Source organism: Notolabrus celidotus, chromosome 11 (genome assembly GCF_009762535.1).
Source record: "Notolabrus celidotus isolate fNotCel1 chromosome 11, fNotCel1.pri, whole genome shotgun sequence".
NCBI classification, from domain to species: domain Eukaryota; kingdom Metazoa; phylum Chordata; class Actinopteri; order Labriformes; family Labridae; genus Notolabrus; species Notolabrus celidotus.
Window position 1 is genome coordinate 29,958,930 of NC_048282.1, and position 19,438 is coordinate 29,978,367.

Below are 19,438 nucleotides of genomic sequence, written 5' to 3' on the forward strand. Positions count from 1 at the left end.
AGTTGAACTGCAAAAACCTTGTAATACCAGGTTATGTATTCAAAAGGAAATATAACAGATTTTTTAATTTGTCAATGCAGCATAGAATGAAAATTAGGAAATGAGGTATTTTGAAATCAGATTTATAAATACTTCATGGGTTAGCTTATTGTTGGTCAGATGAAGTTATCTGTGATCTGTTTGAGTCTTCATCACTTCTGTATGTCTTCACCAAACAGAACATTTATTCTAGTTGTAAAAATAACATGTCGTAGTGTGATTTTAAATTTTCTATTTATTAAAAAAATGATTAGCTTAAAGTTCACTGTTCTATAAAGTCTCATTTTGACGTTTCCCAGGGTTTCAGTATTCGGTCCATCTGAGAAGGAGCTGGACTCTGGTTGGTCGGTTTAATGTCCAGTGTTTTCGCTCCAGGTACTTCCTTACCCTCCTGAACCAGTTTCATTACCTCTGCAAAGGAAAGCTGCGTCGTTTCTGTCTCAGCAGATGATTCAGCTGTCTGGTCTCTCCTTGTATCCGAGTGTGGATCTGAAAGAGTCCTCTGGTCATGCTGCTCTGCGCTGCTTTCTGCCAGTGTTTCAGGAGGGGAAGGAGAGCTCCAGTGTTTGTAGCTGGTCCGGTCTATCGGCTCCACAAACCTGGTGATGAAAGCAGAGAAAGTTTATCTTCTGTCAAGGAGTTAGTATCTCAAAATTAAACCTGAAACTTAAATGGAAAAATAAATACAGTCATGCAAGCCCTGTAGTTTTTTTTTTTGCTGCTTTAAATCAAGTTTCTGTTTCAGTGGACATTTCCCTAGTTTTTATTTCCCTGGTTTTATCCATAGTTTTTATCTGACCTTCCCTGCTGCTTTTACTTGTTTTAATTCAACTGCAGTGTCTTTAATAAGTGTCTGCATTTTACTGTTTGTTTTTTAACCCTGTTTTTATTCTTACTGCCCTTTTATTATGGCCTGTAGCACTTTGAGATTTGTTCAAAATGTAAAGTGTGTGATAAATAAAATATATTATTATTATTATTATTATTACTATTATTATTATTATTATAAGTTCTGAAATATGTATTCAGATAGTGAGGTCAGTCTTGCTAGATTGTAAAAAAAAACTCCATTATAAGTTTAGTGTTCATTCCAAATGTTCAGTAAAGATCTAAATGTCTAAACCACACATTTATAAAAAAAAATTGAAGCTGCATTAAAAACACTGATTATGTGTGTTAATTTAAAAAAAAAAAACACTGCTAATTAACGCAAAAAAAAGCCCCTCAGGATAATTTTAGCCTTTTGATGTCTTTATTTCGAACATGCAAAAAAAAAGAAAAAAAAAAAACCTTTTAAAAAGAAGACTTTGCTAATCCTGGGATCCCAGAAAACACACAATAAAAGCTTTTAAAAAATGGATTTAAACAAAAAAAAGAGTATTTTGTGAGAGAAAAGTTTGCAGTTATGTCAGAAAAAAACTAAATTGTCTCGACATTACTTAAACTAATTTAATTCATACATGTAAGTTAATTCCCAGTTATTTTTACACTCTAACTCATATATGTTTGAGTACATATGAAGCAAAAACCTGTTATAAAAGAAGAGTTTCATGTCCAGCAGCTTGTTTTCGTCCTTGTTGTTGTTGCTGCTTAAACTCTTCAGTCCGTCCTGAAACCTCCGATCAGACTCAAAGTCATAAGAGTCAAACCTCGAGAAAACAGACTCCATTTAAACTCGATTTATATCAAATATCTCCCTCAAACATCTGATTTTACAGACACATATGGGTGACTGGAGGCACTTCCGTATTTAGCATCAACAAATGTCACTGAAGAAGAAACTCAGCTGACTAAAGGGGAGAGCTCCAGCTGCAGCGCCCCCTCAGGTCAGATTGAGTACTGCATTTGTGTTGTTCAATAACCTGTTGATGTTATAATGTCATTTAGCAGACATGTCCCGTAAGGAGCGCTGGAAATACATTTTCTGTTATGTTACACTATTAGGACAATCAGCAGAAAGAGGTACATCAAAGTTAATACAATTTATATCCCCCCCCCCTTCTTGCACTGCTTTCCCTGCATAAGTACCCTGCTTGACAAAAGTCTTGTCACATAAGGATATAGTGGAAAAGTGGCAGAAGGTTGATTTTTCTGATGAATCATCGCCTGAACTGCATCCCGATCGCTGCAAATACTGCAGAAGACCTGATGGAACCCGCATGGACCCAAGATTCACCCAGAAAACTGTCAAGTTTGGTGGAGGGAAAAAAATAATGGTTTGGGGCTACATCCAGTATGGGGTGTGTGTGAGAGATCTGCAGAGTGGATGGCAACATCAACAGCCTGAAATATCAAGACATTCTTGCTGCCCATTACATTCCAAACCACAAGAGAGGGCAAATTCTGCAGCAGGCTGGTGCTCTTTCTCATACTTCAGCCTCCACATTGAAGTTCCTGAAAGCGAAGAAGGTCAAGGTGCTCCAGGATTGACCTGCCCAGTCACCAGACATGAACATTATTTAGCATGTCTGGGGTAAGATGAAGGAGGAGGTTTGGAGGATGACACCTAAGAATCTTGATGAACTCTGGGAGTCCTGTAAGACTTCTTTCTTTGCCATTCCAGAGGACTTTGTCAATAAGTTATTTGAGTCATTGCCAAGACGTATGGATGCAGTCCTCCAAGCTCATAGGAGTCATACAAGATATTCATTATTTTTTCCAAGGCACCATGACTTTATGTTCTGATGTTATTGTAGCATGTTTGTGTATTCAAAGTAAAGTATATGTTTAATTTCTACGTTATTTGTGTATGCGACAAGACTTTTGTCCAAGCAAAATCTGACCTTTCTGTCCTAATTAAATGAAAAAACTGAATAAATGATAAAAAAATATATTTTGGTAAAAAAATATATATATACATATTTTAGTGTGATTTGCCTTTCAGATGAGCCATTTCTGATTCCAATTGATCAACTACAAGTAAAGTTGTTATTTGTTGTTCCTAAAACTTGGATAAGTGACAAGACTTTTGTCAGGAACTGTACATATGAAAATACAAATTATTTCACAAAAAGGAAAAAAAGACAAAAAGGAAAAAAAACACTAAAAACAGAGCAATTTTGTAGTATTACATAATTAATTTAAAGAAAAGCTTTAAAAAATCTCCAATGCAGGTAATTTATAACCACTCAGTGCCAAAATACACACTGACTGAGTGGGGACCACTTTTTGATAAAGTCATCAAAGGTTCCTCGTAGTACATTTGATAACCTCTCGTAAGGAACAATAGATAATAATGTGTCATACCATACTGACGATGTTGGTGGATGTAGATCAAGCCAGACTTGCAGGATTGAAAGGCGAGCAGCATACAACATGATACTGAGCAATTCAGCCTTTTGACCAGGTAAGGAGCTTACTAATACTTTCTAAATATACTTCAATATCTAAATTCCTCTCGTACTTTAATTGAGTACATCCATTTTATCCTATTCTATACTTAAAATTACTCTTCATTGGAGGCAGACAGTATATGTTGTTGTATTATAAGTCAGTTTTAAATACCAACCCTAATGAGTCAAATCCATAAATCTACAATTTTTCACCAAACTGAAAAGTTTTATGTTTTATGGCCTGAGGAAATGTTTTTTCTTCTTAAGGTAGATTTAGAAATTGAAATATTTTTAATTATTAGTTTTAATTGAAACTGTTCTACAATCATTTTTTTAAATCAGACTTTAAAAAGGGGGTTATCTTGTAATCAGGAATGTGTTGTGTTCAGGCTAACTTGATATTTTATTAAACTGGGTTATGATTGAAAAGAGAACCGTCCTCTGGGAGCTAACCCACATTGATCAGTGTGTGTGTGTGTGTGTGTGTGTGTGTGTGTGTGTGTGTGTGTGTAACATTAGATGATGAACATGTGTGGAGAGTAGAAACATAACACCACATGATTGTGTGACCTCCTCCTCCCACTCGCTCTGTCCTTGACCACAGCAGGTGGAGACAAAGTGTCTCAGCTGATGTGCTTTGAGGAATTCTGTGCTTCTATCTCATCCTGTGAATCAAAACTGTGTATGTCAGTGTATTTAAAATACAAACAACGTGCTAATCTGTGATGTGTCAGCTGTTGTTGTCAGTGACAGTGAAAGTCAAGACAATCAGAGAGGAAGAGGGAGAGGGATGATGCTCCTGACACGAGAGGAAATCTTATCTTATTAACTACTTAGCGGTTACTTTTTCTTTTCTGAGCATGTGACGCAACAGACAGAAGCTCTGTTCTGCTAATACTGCAGCGTCAACACGTCTCTGCAGCTTCAAGCAAACCTGCAGACTTCACAGAGAGAAGAATAAATCAAGAGCAACAAAGAATTTGATCAGATTGAAGAAGTTTAATCAATACAACATGAGGTTATACTCTACAAAATAACATAAAGATATATAAAATAATTACAATTTAAATTCAGAATACAAGTGCAAAATTAGTTTTACATAATGTTTAAAAACTGTAAATATGATTTGAGTTTGAAGTGATAGAAATGAAGAGTAAGCCAGTCTGCAGAAGACGAGTGTGAATTGCACCTTAAGAAAACTTGAGGTTTAGCTATAAATTCACTCACAGCTCCCTCTGTCAACATCCCACAAACTGTCCCACAGTTCAACCATCCTGCCTTACAGCTGCGTTTACGTTTGAACATTACATCTTAAATTCTTTATCCATGGCTGTTACTGCTTTCAGCTGTCCTGAAGCATCACTATAGCTGCTGATTCTCCTCCTGCTCACTCACAGCTGGAGTCTCCAGTCACGCTCGCTGGCGGAGAGTATCTGTGGAGCGGGAGTTTACTCTGATTCGATGTTTGTCTTGGTGTGGAGCGTGAAGGACGGGAGAAGCAGAAAGTCAAAGTGCTGCTGGAGCTGCAGTCGTAGTTTCCTTCCTGATTAAAGAAAAGAGGAGTGAGATGAGACAAACACTGACAAAGAGTAGATTACGTTACAGAAGTGGAGTATGATTCCAGTTTGTTGGAGTTTATTCGCTCTATTACAAACGTTAATTTAACTATACAATTTGGGAAATGGTTTGTGGGTTACTAAATAATAATTTAGTCCAAAAACTGTCAGAAAAGAAATCCTGTAAGTTTCAAAATCAGAACCTGATACTTGTTTTGTCCAACAAAGAGTCCAAAAGTCAATATGATCCATTTCTAACCAAAGCATCTGAGAACCCTCAACCAGCAAATGTTAAATAAAAGTGATTGGTACATAACTTATCTATGAATTTTCTGTTACCAAATACATTCATGAATGTACTTGTCACTGTAGAACTAGAGCTCATATTCAGGAGGATCTGATTCAACAGGATTCTCACCTGTGAGCTCCAATATTTGTTTATTTGGAAATCTCAAAAAATGATGCAGATTGCATGATCTCTATTTTAATCCAACTTAATTGATATGTCATTAGTTTACAGATCATAGTATGTTTTATGGCAAAAGTACAAATCAATACAAAATGTACGAGGGCGCCAGATTGGCCTAGTGGTTAAACTCATGTGCCCCATGGACAGAAGCTAAAGTCCTCAAAGCAGTCGCCCAGATTTGCCTCATGTCATTCCCCACTCTCTCTTCCAGTTTGCCACTCTTTACACTGTCCGATCCTCTCTCTGAATAAAGGCATAAAACCACCCAATTAAATTACTAAATCTACTTAGAAATATCAGAGCTGAAGGTTCATCGTATACAATAAAGGCACAATTAGGTTTTAAAGACAGTGTTTCATTAAGATCATGCTACTTAAGTTCGGCTGCACATATTTCATGTCTTGGGTTGTTTCAGGAGAGCTACTTAAGTACTAATGTCACATCAATAAAGGCAGAGTGTACTTGTCAATAGCAGCAGAACTTGTATTATAACTTTCCAAATAGACTGAAATGAGCTCTTCATTCATGCTCCTTAAATATGACAGTTTTCAAGCAGATCTTTTAAATCGTCACAGTAAAAAAATCCAAAGTGTCGCTCTCTGTTTTATGCAGGTGTTCAAGTAAAGCCATGACAGCAACAGTGAGACAGGCACACTACCATGACCCTGGATGACACAGCTAAATGGGACATGACTGATGCAGATTTAATGCTACATGCCTGTGTATTTCATACTCTGACATCTCTACATGTTGTCTGCTTATGAAATGAATTATTGTAGATGATCAGTGATGGTGTTTCTGTTCATTTGTCCACTTTGTTGAACACATGCTATATCAGAAGCTGGTGTGTTTTTCAGATATCAGCACTGTAAAAGTCATACACAGGTTGTTTGTTGCACTCACCTCTGAGGTGGTGGTACTCTGGCTCTGGCTGTGTCGGACACTCTGGCTCAAGCTGCCTCCCTTCTCCTCCTTCTGAGCCCGACCGGCCTCCTCTCTCTGTTTCATGAACCTCTGGTTGACAATCCGCGTCACGCTGTCGTTCCTGTGCAGCGGAGCAGCTGGAGGCCTTGTTGGAACACGTTCCAGAGTCTTCAGCCCGCTCTTCATCTTCTGCCCGGACCCCGGAGCTGGTTTATCTGCTCGGCCGCTCACCCTGCGCAGGAACTCTGTGACCATGCCGTAACGATTGGCTCCCGCAGGTTTGCTGGGCGGCTTTGTGCTGCTCACAGAACTCTGGTTCTGTCCTCTGAGGCTGGTCTGTCGGGTCCACGAGAGGCCGGTGTTGCTTTGGTGAGCCAGATTCCAAAGTGCTCGGTCTCTGGTGGTAGACTGGGTTGAGGAGGAGGAGCTCATGTTAGTGGATGATGGAGGAGAAGATGCACTGGATGCAGAGTGTCTGCGGTACAGTTTAGGTGAGGATCTGGACCTCTCCACTCTGCTTGGTGAGCTGTCCAGTGAGGTGGAGATATGGTGAGAGCGAGAAGAGACCAGGGCAGGGCTCCGGATTCGGGATGGACTGCTTCTTGTGGTTACTGACCCTTGTGTCCCTTCTGTCTGCAGAGCTACACTCACCATCTGAGGCTTCATGGGGGTCTGAGCACATGAGCAGACTCCCTCCTTTGGCCTCCCTTGAAGTCTCCCTCTCACCTCCTGTGAACCACTCTGAAACGCCTGCTTCCAGCTGGCCGTCATTTCTTTCATGTCATCGCTCAAGTTATTAGCCGAGCCCAGACAGAGCTGAGAGAAGGAGGTCGGCGGCGTGCACCAGGGAGAGGCTGAGTTGAAGGATTCTCTGTCTGTGACAGGGCTTTGCTTCAGCTGAGCCAGCTGGACCCTGCGAGCGGACGGAGGGCTGTAGTAGATGCGAAAGGCTGACCTCTCTGGGGCGGTGTGGCTCCTCTCCAGGAACATCTGCTCAAAGTCGAGATCAGGGAAGCTGGGCGGCATGATTAGATGGTCCCACGTCTTAACCGGGTCCTCTCTGTCCAGCTGGGCAGCATCTTGACACACATAGCACCAGTTCTTCCTTTTACAGCCGTGTGAAGGAAACCGCCGCCTTCTCCAAGTCGAGCTGTAAGTTCTGTGGGAACAGCAGGTGATGAGTGATTCATGACTAAAGACACTTCAGAGAAAAAAAGAAGACAAAATGTGGAGAAAACACTGACCTGTTAGCTTCAGAGCGGCGTTTGTCACTGAAGATGCTGCTGATGGCACACTGAACAAAGAGAAGAACCAACATTTGTCATTAAACAGAAACTAACTCTTGACAATGATATTCACCTGTAGACCCAGAACCGGTTTGAAGACTGTAAGCTCAATGGATCAGAAGAACTGCCATCGTTTTCCAAGATTTTCTCGTTGATGATGAGTTTTAACGCTTTGGTGAAACCCTGATGTTTAATCTAGCACCAGCATGATGTAGTTTAAAGTGAAAATCTCAACAAGTTTAGAATACTCCTTTACTTATTCTAATAACATTATCAATCCCTTTACTTTATCTGTAGCAAAACCATGAAGTTGTGCTTTCATTATGTAAGATGGGAGGTGCAAATGTGAAAGATTCTAATGCAACAGCTTTCAATTTACAGAGGTAGCTGTGTAAGGATTAAGATGTTTTGCATTGTGACACAATAACCAGCTTAATAACACATTAGTAACATGGAATAACAGTGTAATGACAGTTTATGTGAGGCACCCGTGTTGCTTCCATAGACTGTATAAAATATGGACAAAGTATCCGTGACGTAACCATCTGTTTCTGAAGCGCTGTTTTGAGGCCAATCATCAGCGGGAGCCATATTGCTGCTGTCGAGCGATTGTGATGTAAAGAGGCGGGCTTTGAGCCTCCTAGCCAACAGCTACAGTGTTCCCGCCTGTCAATCAAGTCAGCTGTGCCTCTCATTGGAAGAATTGAAATCTCAATATCTTTGAAATTGCTGCATTAGAAAAAAATCCGCCCCCTTACAGTGTGTGCCGATCGAGAAATGAGCTATCCAGACTACACTCGTCTTTTGTACCAGGCTGTAAACATGTTTATTTCTGCTGTAATGATCTGCTTTTTTGAATTGGTGTGTATGTGGTTTCTGATACTTCAGGAGCCAGCCTCAAGCGGATCCTTGATGAACTGCAGTTTTTAGCACTTCCGCATTGGACTCATATTTTTAGACCGGAGGTTGCCGCTTGTTCTAGACCAACAACTATTGTCAGCCACCGCTACAAATGGAATCTAAAGCTGTGGGAAACCCTGTTGTTGATAACCTAAGTAGCCAGATAATAAATTGCATAAACTGCAAAGCTTTGATAATTGTGCTAATTCTTTGAAAACACTGAAGGTTTACCCTCTTGTCCTAATTTGGGCATTTTTGGTCCGAGAAAACCAACACATCGACAGACATAAGTACACCAACCACTGGGTTACATCACAGTGGATGAACCCACCATCTTGATCAGATATTTGTAAAAAAAAAAAAAAAAAGTAAATTCTGGTAAACTACTATTTACTGTGCTGCATCAGCATATTTGAACTGTGATGCAAGGACGCTAACGTTAGGATTTAAATCAAAGCATCCCAGTTTGTTAGTCTGACAGTTTCTAGCACGGCTGTAGAAGACTCTCAGTTTTGCTCTTTTCGTGCCTCTGAGGGGAGGAGGGATTACTGTCTAGCCAGCAGGATAAAGAGGAAAACAACCATTAAAGAAATAAATCCGTCTCCTCAAAGCAAATCTTCAGCCATGCTGTGCAAAAGACGCATCAACAGTTCAGTGGCGCCGACTCAAATGTCTGATTATCTGATGTGCGATAAAACTGCCTTTTTCTCTGCATCTGACCAACATGGTGGAAGCAGCAGCATAAAGGGCTGCATCTCTGAAAAACATTCATCCATGCAGGTCAGGACAATGCTCTGGATCAGCTGTGTGTTTTCATGCAGTAGATTTGAAAATTAGTGTCCTGTTTGGCTGCAGCCCTTACAAGAGATTAGCCCAAATACTCTGGCATGAGTCTTTTCATGACGACTGTTAAACCCAGAGTCACGACGACCACTTGTGACCAGGGAGACAGATCATGGTGAAGTCTTCCTGCTGTATCACACAGACTCACACACAGCAGGGGGGGGGGGCACATGCTTGAAAGGAAAACACCTCATCCTTACCTCAGATGCCTTGCCTTGTGTGGCCTTGGCTTGACTGCCAAAGTCCATCGGATCACCCTGGAGCTCTGTGCTGATGTTTTGCAACAATCCATGCAGCACAGACATGGTTTTGTCTTTACCCTGAAGAGAAACAAACAGACATATTTAGAGATTTCAGTTGAGTTATTTGATTTTAAAAAACCAACCAGTTTGTGCAACGCTTACCTCTTTCCCCTCAAGCCTGGATCCTTTGGTTTGACACCACTGATGCAGGATCCACAGAATCTGTAACGTAAGGCGCATTTTTGGGTCCCTGCAGCTGCTAACGAGGTCCAACTGCGTGGAAGGTCCTTGTCCGGTTTGTTTTTCCTTCTCTTTAACCTCTGTGGTGCATAGATCTTCAGCATCCACCTGCTTACTCAGAGAATGAGTGTCATGATCTCCAGACAGAAAAGAGAAAGCGTTGGATTCCAACACATGTCTGTCTGTGTGAACACAGAGTTTGTCTGAATCTTCTCCTGTAAGAAGAGTCTCCAGTCTCCCTATGAAAGTCAGAAGCATGGCCTGAAGTAGCTCCAGAGCCTCGTTCAAAGGCCCTGGTGGAGATGACTTCTGCGCCTTGCTGTTTGAGTCCTCTGTTGGAGAGGTGAAAGCACTTGAGGGAGATGAGGAGTGGCCATTTTTTGTTGGAGCCATCAAGAGCTGGATGGCCGAACTTAAAATGCAGGAATGATCTCTGAGAGCCAGAAGAGCTTCATAGTCTTTCATCGTCATACCTTTAAAACCTCCATCAGGTTTCTTGTTTTCACTCTCAGGAGTGTCTGAAGGGTCACACTTCCCACCCACTGGTCCCTCTTGGGTTATCTTACAAGCAGTCATTGTCCTCTCAGTCCGTGATTGATTGTCTCGCTGGGATTTCTCAACATTACTTTTACTTTTTTCTGCATTCTTTTCTTGACACTTCTTATATGTTTTGCATCCTTTTTTCACACTTTGCTCTCTTCCTTCTCTCTCCTTCACCTGCGTAGAAGCTACCAGGTTTTCCTCACACACATCCCGATTCTCTTCTTCTTCCTCTTCCCCTCCTTTTCCAGTTTTCTCCCTCAGGTCGCTCATTTCTGTCCGCAGTCCACGGTTCTCCACCTCGAGTTCAACAATGCGTCGGCTCAGGAGCGTGGCTTCTTCTTCCACCAGTTTGAGGTGAACTTTGACCTCTGCCTCCCTGGCACGAGCAGAGTGTCGTTTGCCTTCGGGAAACTGGCTGGCGTCCAGATCACCATAGGCTGAGCGGTATTTGGCCAGCTCTTCTCTCATCGCCTCACTCTCTGAAACCAATTTGGTGAGCTTCTTGCACATGAGAGTTAACTCCTCTTTGGCAAAGTGGAGTTGGCACCTCAGATCAGCACTGTCATCCTTTGAGGGACAAAAACATGAGACACTCAGGTGAGGACAATGAAGAAGTGACCTTTAAGATGTCTCAGGTGAAGCAACATTTAAAAACTGATGTGAGTAACAAACATTTCAAACCTCGATCTGTTGAGAGAGCCTTTTCTCAGCCTTACTCACGGAGGATCGGATGCTCCTCTTTTTCAGGGAGCCCTGGAGAAAAACATGGCGTAACAAAAGGCGTAAATCAACTGGGCAGAAAGACATAAACAGAGCAACTTTTTATTTTCCTAATGCCTTTTTCGTTCTTTCAGAGATGCATAAAATTCCGCTACTGTTCATTGTGTGATTTGATCCTAACTCTTTTCTCCTGATTGAGTCTTCCCCTCTCTACATGACCGAGTTTCTTTGTTGAGTCTGAGCACGAGAGGAATGTCTGCGTCTGTCTGGCAGCATTGTCTCGCTTCTAGACACTAGACAGGATGTCACTGTGTTAATAATAGTCATCTTCTGCAGCTAGAAGTAGGAAAAAGAAGGAGCCACTCGCAGGGATAAGGCCAGTGGGCCTGTAGGATGCATAGAAACTGTATGATGTGGCCTAAAAAGTCAAATGAGTAAGAACTGTTCCTTAAAATTGCAGGAAATTATGTTGCATTTCAAGCTGAACATATTTTTTGTAGTTTTGAGCTCTTCATAGAGGGTTTCCAGAGGGTTTTGGAATTTTGATACCATCAGCTTTACAGAAAATACAGCTTTACTTTCTGCAGTCCGTGAAAAGGTTCTCTCTTCCTCACATGGATCCACACTATGCTTTGCGCTGCTAGATTAGGTAATCTAAGTGGATTTCCCTGTTGGGATCAAAGGGACTAGCAGCTGTCTCTGATGAGTAGCCCAGATTGAGCTCATGCCAGAGCACCGAATCCTGGATTAGAAGTGCAAGATCGTTATTACAGGAGTCACAAAGGCAGAAGAAGGCCACAAGAACAAAAGGTGGACTGGAAATTCAATCTGTCAGGGTGTGCTATCCACTGTTTGACAAAAGCAAATATGCAGGAGATAGTTGTAGGTCAGTATGCCAGTGCACAAACACCCGCCTTTATGAATGCCAAAATACACACTGATCCATATTTAGCCTAGCTTAATAAAAGCAGAAAGGGGGAAAGCATGAGAGAGAGATTCTATTTTTGTAATCTCTTGCTCTCTTTTCTCCGTCCGCTCAGCTGAGGATATCAGCTGTGCCTGGGGTTCAGACTCCAGCATACCAGGCTGCTTTACCCCGCCCTGGCACCAGGCAGCTGCTAGCCTTGCCCTCCTCCTCTCATATCATTGAGCTGCACCAGGGTCATGTGTCACCTGACTTCATGAGGGACAACTGTCCGGGATGGGTGCAGCTGTGAAGCAGCAGAAGTGTGGCGACAGATTCCTGAGCAGAGTGATGGAGGACTATGTTTCTGTCAAGATTTAGGTTGATGATTTTATAAAAACTGACTGATGTACTGAAGATTTGAGAAGAAGAATTACACTCCTCTTAGAAAACTAGCTCCTCAAAATGGTTCCATGAAGAAATCTAAATGACAAACTATGAAGTTGTTGGAAGAACATCTCAAACATTCAAAGTTTTCACTTCAAATAAAAAAAGATGCAAAAAGATGTTGCATACATAAAAAAACAACAAACAAAACATTTCTTTGATTGCGTATTGGATGTGTGGAGCTGAAATATCACGACCTATCTTCAACATCTCCGTAAGACATTGAAGCACTGTATCGTATTGTATTGTAACGTGTCGTATTGTGGCATATCATATCATATAATATCATATAATATCATATAATATCATATCCCATCATATCTTATCTAATCGTATCGTATCGTATTGTAACGTGTCGTATTGCGGCATATCATATCATATAATATCATATAATATCATATCATATCATATCTTATCTTATCTTATCTAATCATATTGTATTGTAGCGTGTCATATTATGGCGTTTCATATCATATCATATCGTGTTTCATCGTATCGTGTTTCATCGTATCGTGTTTCATCGTATCGTGTTTCATCGTATCGTGTTTCATCGTATCGTATTGTATCGTATTGTATCGTATTGTATCGTATTGTATCGTATTGTATCGTATTGTATACTATCCTATCTCATCATATTGTAACTTATCTTATCTTATTGTATTGTATCATACTGTATCCATTGATCGTATCGTATTGTAACATATCGTATCGTGTCGTAATGCTTCGTATCCCATCATATGATATCGTATCATGTTGTGTCGTATCGTATCGTGTTGTATTATGTTGTAAAACCATCATATCGTATTGTATCGTATTGTATCGTATTGTACCTTATCTTATCTTATCTTATCTAATTGTATTGTATCATATTGTATCCACTGATCGTATCGTATTGTAACTTATTGTATCTTGTCGTAATACTATGTATCCTATCATATGATATCGTATCGTGTTGTATTGTATTGTGTTGTATCCCATCATATTGTATCTAATCCCATCCAATCATATTGTACCTTACCTTATCTCATCTTATCTTATCTTATTGTACTGTATCATATTGTATTTTATTGAATCCATTGATCGTATCATATTGTAAGGTATCGTATCATGTTGTGCTGTATTGCTTCTTATCCCATCGTATGATATAGTATCGTATCGTATCGTATCGTATCATATTGTATCGCACAGTATTGTATTGTATCATATAAAATGCAGTGTTATTTAGTCTCAAATCAAACCGTGTTGTATCATATCTTATCGTATTGTATTGGAAACTGTAATGTATTTCCTTACCTGCACAGCCTTTGCACATACAAAGTTCTGCATAGTGACTCCCAAATCCAACTGACACGACGATATAAAAAAAAAAATTCATGGCCTAGAGGCAGGATTACTTTTAAGCATATTGTTCTGCTTTAATATCTCACCTCTCTAGCTTTGTCCATCTCCGCTTGTAACACCTGTTTGGCCACTTCTTGTTCCTGTGTCTTCTCCCGCAGTGCCTCATTTTCCCACTCCAGCTGGGCGTTCTTCTTCTGCACAACCTCCAGCTCGTTGTACAGCCGCAGGGAGACGCTCTTTGCAACCTGAAGACAAAGCAAATTCAACAGGTCATTGAAGCTCCAGTCACCGACGAGCTGTATGTGGGCCTGGAGCACAGGCATGTAAACATCCACCATCCCTCTTACATGACACAGGCTTTTGTTCTGTGTTTCTTTGTGGGAGCTTTGGGTCCCTTTCTGTCCCTGTTTTCTCCAGTACCTCTTTGTAGCAGAGATGTGTGTCTTTGATCTTGTTTGGGAACTCTTTCTGGTTTAGATCGGGTTTTGTAGTTTTAACCTTGGATCAACATTTTAACAAGAAACATTAAAAACCTTTCAAAACCCCTCAGCCGCTCAGTAATTCTTCTGTAGCCACAACCACACAAGGTAAGTCCTTGATGGTCCTTGATGTTTTCATGGACATTGTTTTGTGACTGCAGCATGTTTTTTTTTTTCTTACAGCAGTTGGTCTGGAAAAATCTGAGAGACTTTACAGGGAAAAGCTTGTGACAGGAATTCATGAGTGGATTGGGGTTAGAGGGGGGAGAGAGGGGAGTGAGGCTTTTGGGAATTTAACACCACCACACACAGCCCAGCTCGCCCTGCCACCACAGAGTCTCATTTAGTGACCTGCCAGGACTCTGATTAAGATTACGGTGCTTTTGTGCTCACTGAGAACAACTCACCACATAATTACCCCATTTTATAACAAAAATACAAACAGGAAGCATGATGAAGACATTTGAACTAATGAAACTGTTGTGGTGCTAAAAAAAACCAGCATGGAGGTTTTAACAGCACGGTGAGCAGTCATGACTCAGACTGCCTCCTTCAGCGTGTCTCAACAACACAATCACTGTTCAGAGAGCGGGAACGAGGAAAAGTTTAGAGGAACTGACAGAAAATGTTCACTTTGATGTTGTAAACTGGAGCAGCTGTGATTCAGTCAAAAGCCAATTTTCGAGAAGGAGCTTTTACTGGATGTGGTTGGTTAGAGAGTTTTTATACGGCCACATGATCGCACACACACGCACAAAGATGGAGGAGGAGTAACTGTAATGAAAGAGAAGGTGACCTCTGACCTTGATATCATGCTCCAGGCTCCTGACCAGCTCCCCGTCCACCTGTCCTGTCTGAGCCACCCGGATGCTGCGGCGCTCGGCCTTGCGGAGACGGTACTGCAGGATGCGACAGGTCTTGTTGGCCTGCTCCAGCTGCAGCCGCAGCTCCTGCAGCTGGTACACCTCCTCCTCCTGGAACATGTCACGCATCTCCAGCATCTCACAGCGGAGCTCCTCCACCTCATCCTGCCAAAAAACACACAGACTTAGTTGTCTGTCTTTGTAGTAAATGAATATCCATTAATCAGACCCTCTGAGGTCAACTAAGCTGAGCTGCTGTTATATATGTGTATACTTTTATTTATTTGTATTTCTATTCAATCTTTATTTTACCAGGAATATTCCCAATGAGATACAAAGCCCTGCTCTACACAGCTGCAAAAAAAGTTACACACCATGACCAACAGACTTTATCTAACAAAATATGTCAGCAATCAATAAATAACCAGCCTTGGTTAATTTGCCAAAATCAAAAACACTCCCAGGAGACAGTTTCCACACTTGTAGATGGAGTTCATTTCAGTTTAGTAATAAATTTGTCTTTTTTATTTAAAGCTCATGTTAGTGAGTGAGCACCAGAATGAAACAGACTGAAAGCAACACTAATGCTTCTTTCTGACCTACAAAAGCTAAAGAAACCATGAGCAACAAGACTGATGATTTCTAAATAGTATTTTTTAATGCCTGTAGCCGTTGCGAGGGGGTAGGTGTCATACAACACGATTTAGAGAGTGTTGAAGAAACATCCTTATTGTACATTTTTCTTGATAAATATTTAACATTCAATTTGACAGTTAGAAGAAAGCAGGGGGGTTGTTTTTTGTTATAAAAACCTTGGCATGTACAGAACAAGATTAGCAAAGAGATCAGAGGTACCACACTGACCAGAGCTCCCAGGAGCTTTAATTTCAGGACCTGGAAAAACCATATACACTGAAATACACCTTTCGGTTATTACGGGTATGTTTACAGTTTCCGATTATTTTAAGGCTGTTGAAAGTACATAACACTCCAGATATTTTTTTAAAGATGGCACCTTTGAGTCCATGGTAAATTTAAGGATCCTATGAGGAATTTTCAGCTTATGCTGATTTTGGCGCCCCCTGTGGACCAATGTATTGTCTACGTCCTCATCTTGTGCTGTGCATGTAGTACTGCTAAAGAAATTCTCATACTGCTTACCTTTATCAGTCAAATATCAATAATCACGACATTTAGCACAGTTATTCTAAAAAAAACCTCCTTTGGAGCCAACACTTCATCTGACACCTACCCCGTGACTGAAGGTTCAGGCGTGAAAAATAACTACTTAGAAAGTAAATGTTATGCTGATGACCTTATTTTAATTTGTAAGTCATAAAGGGACATCAGTATTGATTGAAGTATGGATTTTTTTAATAGATTTAGACATCAAGCCTGTTGAAGTATTTGAGGTAGTACACATGTGAAAAGGTGAAGCGAATTAAAGGCTGATAGCACCAGGTGTGATGACTCACTGGTTACTTGAGTCAGCATCAGGTAATGCTTAAGACTTCAAGTGTGAAAATGGTGAAATCACCTCGCTGATGTCAGAGTGCTGTAATCAAGTGGGAATAATGAAAATGACACCCTACATCCTGGTAAATGGAGGACCCACATTTTTCAGGCAGTTATCAGAACCTGCTGTTAAGACTTTGAGATTCTGATTATTGGTTTTGTTCAATTACTTACCACATATTTGACTTCTCTAATGTGCATATTAATGCTTCAGTGACAAAAACACCAAAAAAAAATGTCCAACCCTCTTTAAGGGGAGGCAGCTGTTTCCTTTGCTCACACAGTGCAGATATAAAATTACTACCCAAGTAAATGCAGTAATTACATGAATGTGCTGTCAGTCATAGAGTAACTTCTTATATTTGTAGTGCACCAGTGACGAGAGCAAATCCATCCCCACAGTCAATGTGTTAAAAGCTATCATTACAGCAAGCTCTGACGGTGTTGACTTGGTTTTAATGCTTAGTCTCGCACATGTCACCAGTGTGTGACTCTTGACTTATGAATCGTGCCCGAGAGCTCCCCTTCACTCGTCCTGCCTTCTCTAATGAAGACTGACAGGAGCATTTACTGAAAATCCCTCTGGAGTGCATGTCTGAAGGCTTCTTATAGATCTCACAATGAAAAAACACACAAACCAACATGCAAATATGTAGGAAATAAGATATAAGCGACACGGATATCATGCAAACTACATACTACATATTCGATCAAGTAATTTAGATCAAAGTTAATTACACTTACTTTTAAATACTCGTTCTCTGATCTCAGATCTTCCACCTCCCTGACGAGATCATCGGTCGTCTCCCCCATCATGAGTTCGAAAAACGTCCCCGAGGAGTCAAACAAACGGATTCCTCCTCCAGCAGCATCCGGCTGGAGGGCGCACGGATCCCTCGATGCCTTTACGCACGGTTTTGCGTCTCCAGCGCCCTCGCTGTCCGGCCTCACATAAGCTCCTCCGTCTGTCCAGCTTAATTCACTGTCACAGCTCGGAGACTCCTGCTTGTTGCTATCAGAGGTGTAGTCTGAGATCTCTGAGCTGCTGTCAGAAGAGAGTTTCCCGGACAGACAGCCGGAGTCTTTGCTTAGGTCCTCTGAAGCGTTACTGGCGTCGGAGAGTTTCCTCTGCGCAGTGGGGCTCTTCTGACCCTCCAGCGTGGCACCTGCAGACACTTTCCCTGCTCGTTTCCCCTGCACTCCCGCTGATTTAATCTCCTTGCTGCTGTCGTTTCCTAACTGTGAGTCTTTGGAGATTTCATCCTTAGGAGACGGGTCCTTCTTCTTCTTCGGGACAGAAACCTGCTGCTGCGTCCTGGCTTGTTTCTGGCTCCTGAGGACTGTCTTTGCGCTCTTATCTCCGTCTCTGCTCATTCTGACTTTTGTCCTCCACTGATTAAAGTAATAAAATGTAAATAAAAGTGTAGCTTTTTTCAGTTGAAGTTGGTCATAATGATCCCACGAATATGCTATAAAGTCTGTAGCTCACAGCTCAGTGAGGACATCTGACTGGTCGCTCTCCATCCTCAAAACTGAAACTCTTCCAAAATGCACGCAGAGCAGAGGAGGAGACAGACAGGCTGAGTAACTCAGTTTGTTAATGACTTCCGGTCATTATCTCCAAAATAAAACCATGACATTCACTTTTTCGAAAATCCTATGCAATTACTTTTATCCTCACAACTTGAAGAATTTGTTTTCCACAATTTAACATTTTCAAAACTTGACGAAAAACTAAAGATGAAGTGATATAAAATGACAAAACGACGTATTCTGCGATGGAAAATACAAAATTAGAAAAAAATACTCCAAGAGATTGTTTTTAGTTGAGAGATATTTCTATAACAATCTCCCACCTTCCATTAATTTATACACATCAGACATCAGGGGCGTGTCAAGGGTGTGGCCTGTGGTGCCCATGATCTAATGGCTGACCATTGGCTGACTGGTCCAGGTTGGGACCTTTGCTCATTTTGCTGATGTTATGAAGGCTTGTGTTGATTTTAAAATTAGACCTACAATATAACTGACCGATTTACTATATTCCTCTTTGCTAAACAGAATATGAATACAGTTATGGATGATAGGTAATGTGAGCATTAAAGATGATGTGTTTGGAGATGAAACTGTAAATTGGGGCATGTAAGTTGAGGGGAAGATATAAACATGATGAGAAGGTGTGATGGTTAATTATTATAAATCATAAAAATCATAATTATTATAAAGATTACTGTATAAAAAAAGTAAGTCAGAAAAAAAATCACTGATACTTAACTTCAAATAAAAGAAGTTCAGGTCCACAACTGTCTCAGTTATTTTTTTTAATTAATTTAACCATTATTAAAGCAGATAACCCATTCAGACCTCTTTCACGAGAAGGGCCAAGCCAAGAGGTCAGAAGCACACCTCGTATTCGTATTAGGTTCAAGATATTGACTATATTGAATTGATTTTTTATTTCTAAATCATTAAAAGCAGTCATTTTTTGGGTCAACCATTGATTGTAGAATATAAACCTGGGGGGTTGATCGTTCTGAGGTGTAAAGCTGCCACCTGGTGGTAAGACAGCATCACAAGCTTAGCCCCCTAGAGCATTGTCATAACGTGTTTCGGCTCATTATAAGGCACCAGACTCTGCTTTATGAACAAAAAAAGTACACAAATAATAATTAAAATTTTTATAACCAGATAGGAGTCATCTTTCTCTCTTTTTTCAAACATCCTGTCATTGCTTGTCCTTGTCTCCGATGTTTTCTTCAGATCTGTCCACTCATTGGACACAAAAGAAGGAGGTT

General features: G+C 40.8%; 1 protein-coding gene across 1 annotated transcript; it reads right to left on the bottom strand.

Moving 5' to 3' along the window:
* Positions 1-4,353: 4,353 nt before the first annotated feature.
* LOC117821064 (protein SOGA1-like) lies at positions 4,354-18,188 on the bottom strand. Its single transcript, XM_034695086.1, has 9 exons — positions 17,388-18,188; positions 15,069-15,293; positions 13,873-14,031; positions 11,056-11,127; positions 9,754-10,941; positions 9,550-9,669; positions 7,565-7,614; positions 6,300-7,479; positions 4,354-4,914 (listed from the first exon to the last, which is right to left on the bottom strand). The coding sequence occupies exons 1-9, from the start codon at positions 18,015-18,017 to the stop codon at positions 4,759-4,761; spliced, it is 3,780 nt and encodes a 1,259-aa protein (XP_034550977.1). The 5' UTR covers positions 18,018-18,188; the 3' UTR covers positions 4,354-4,758.
* Between the last annotated feature and the right edge of the window lie 1,250 nt (positions 18,189-19,438).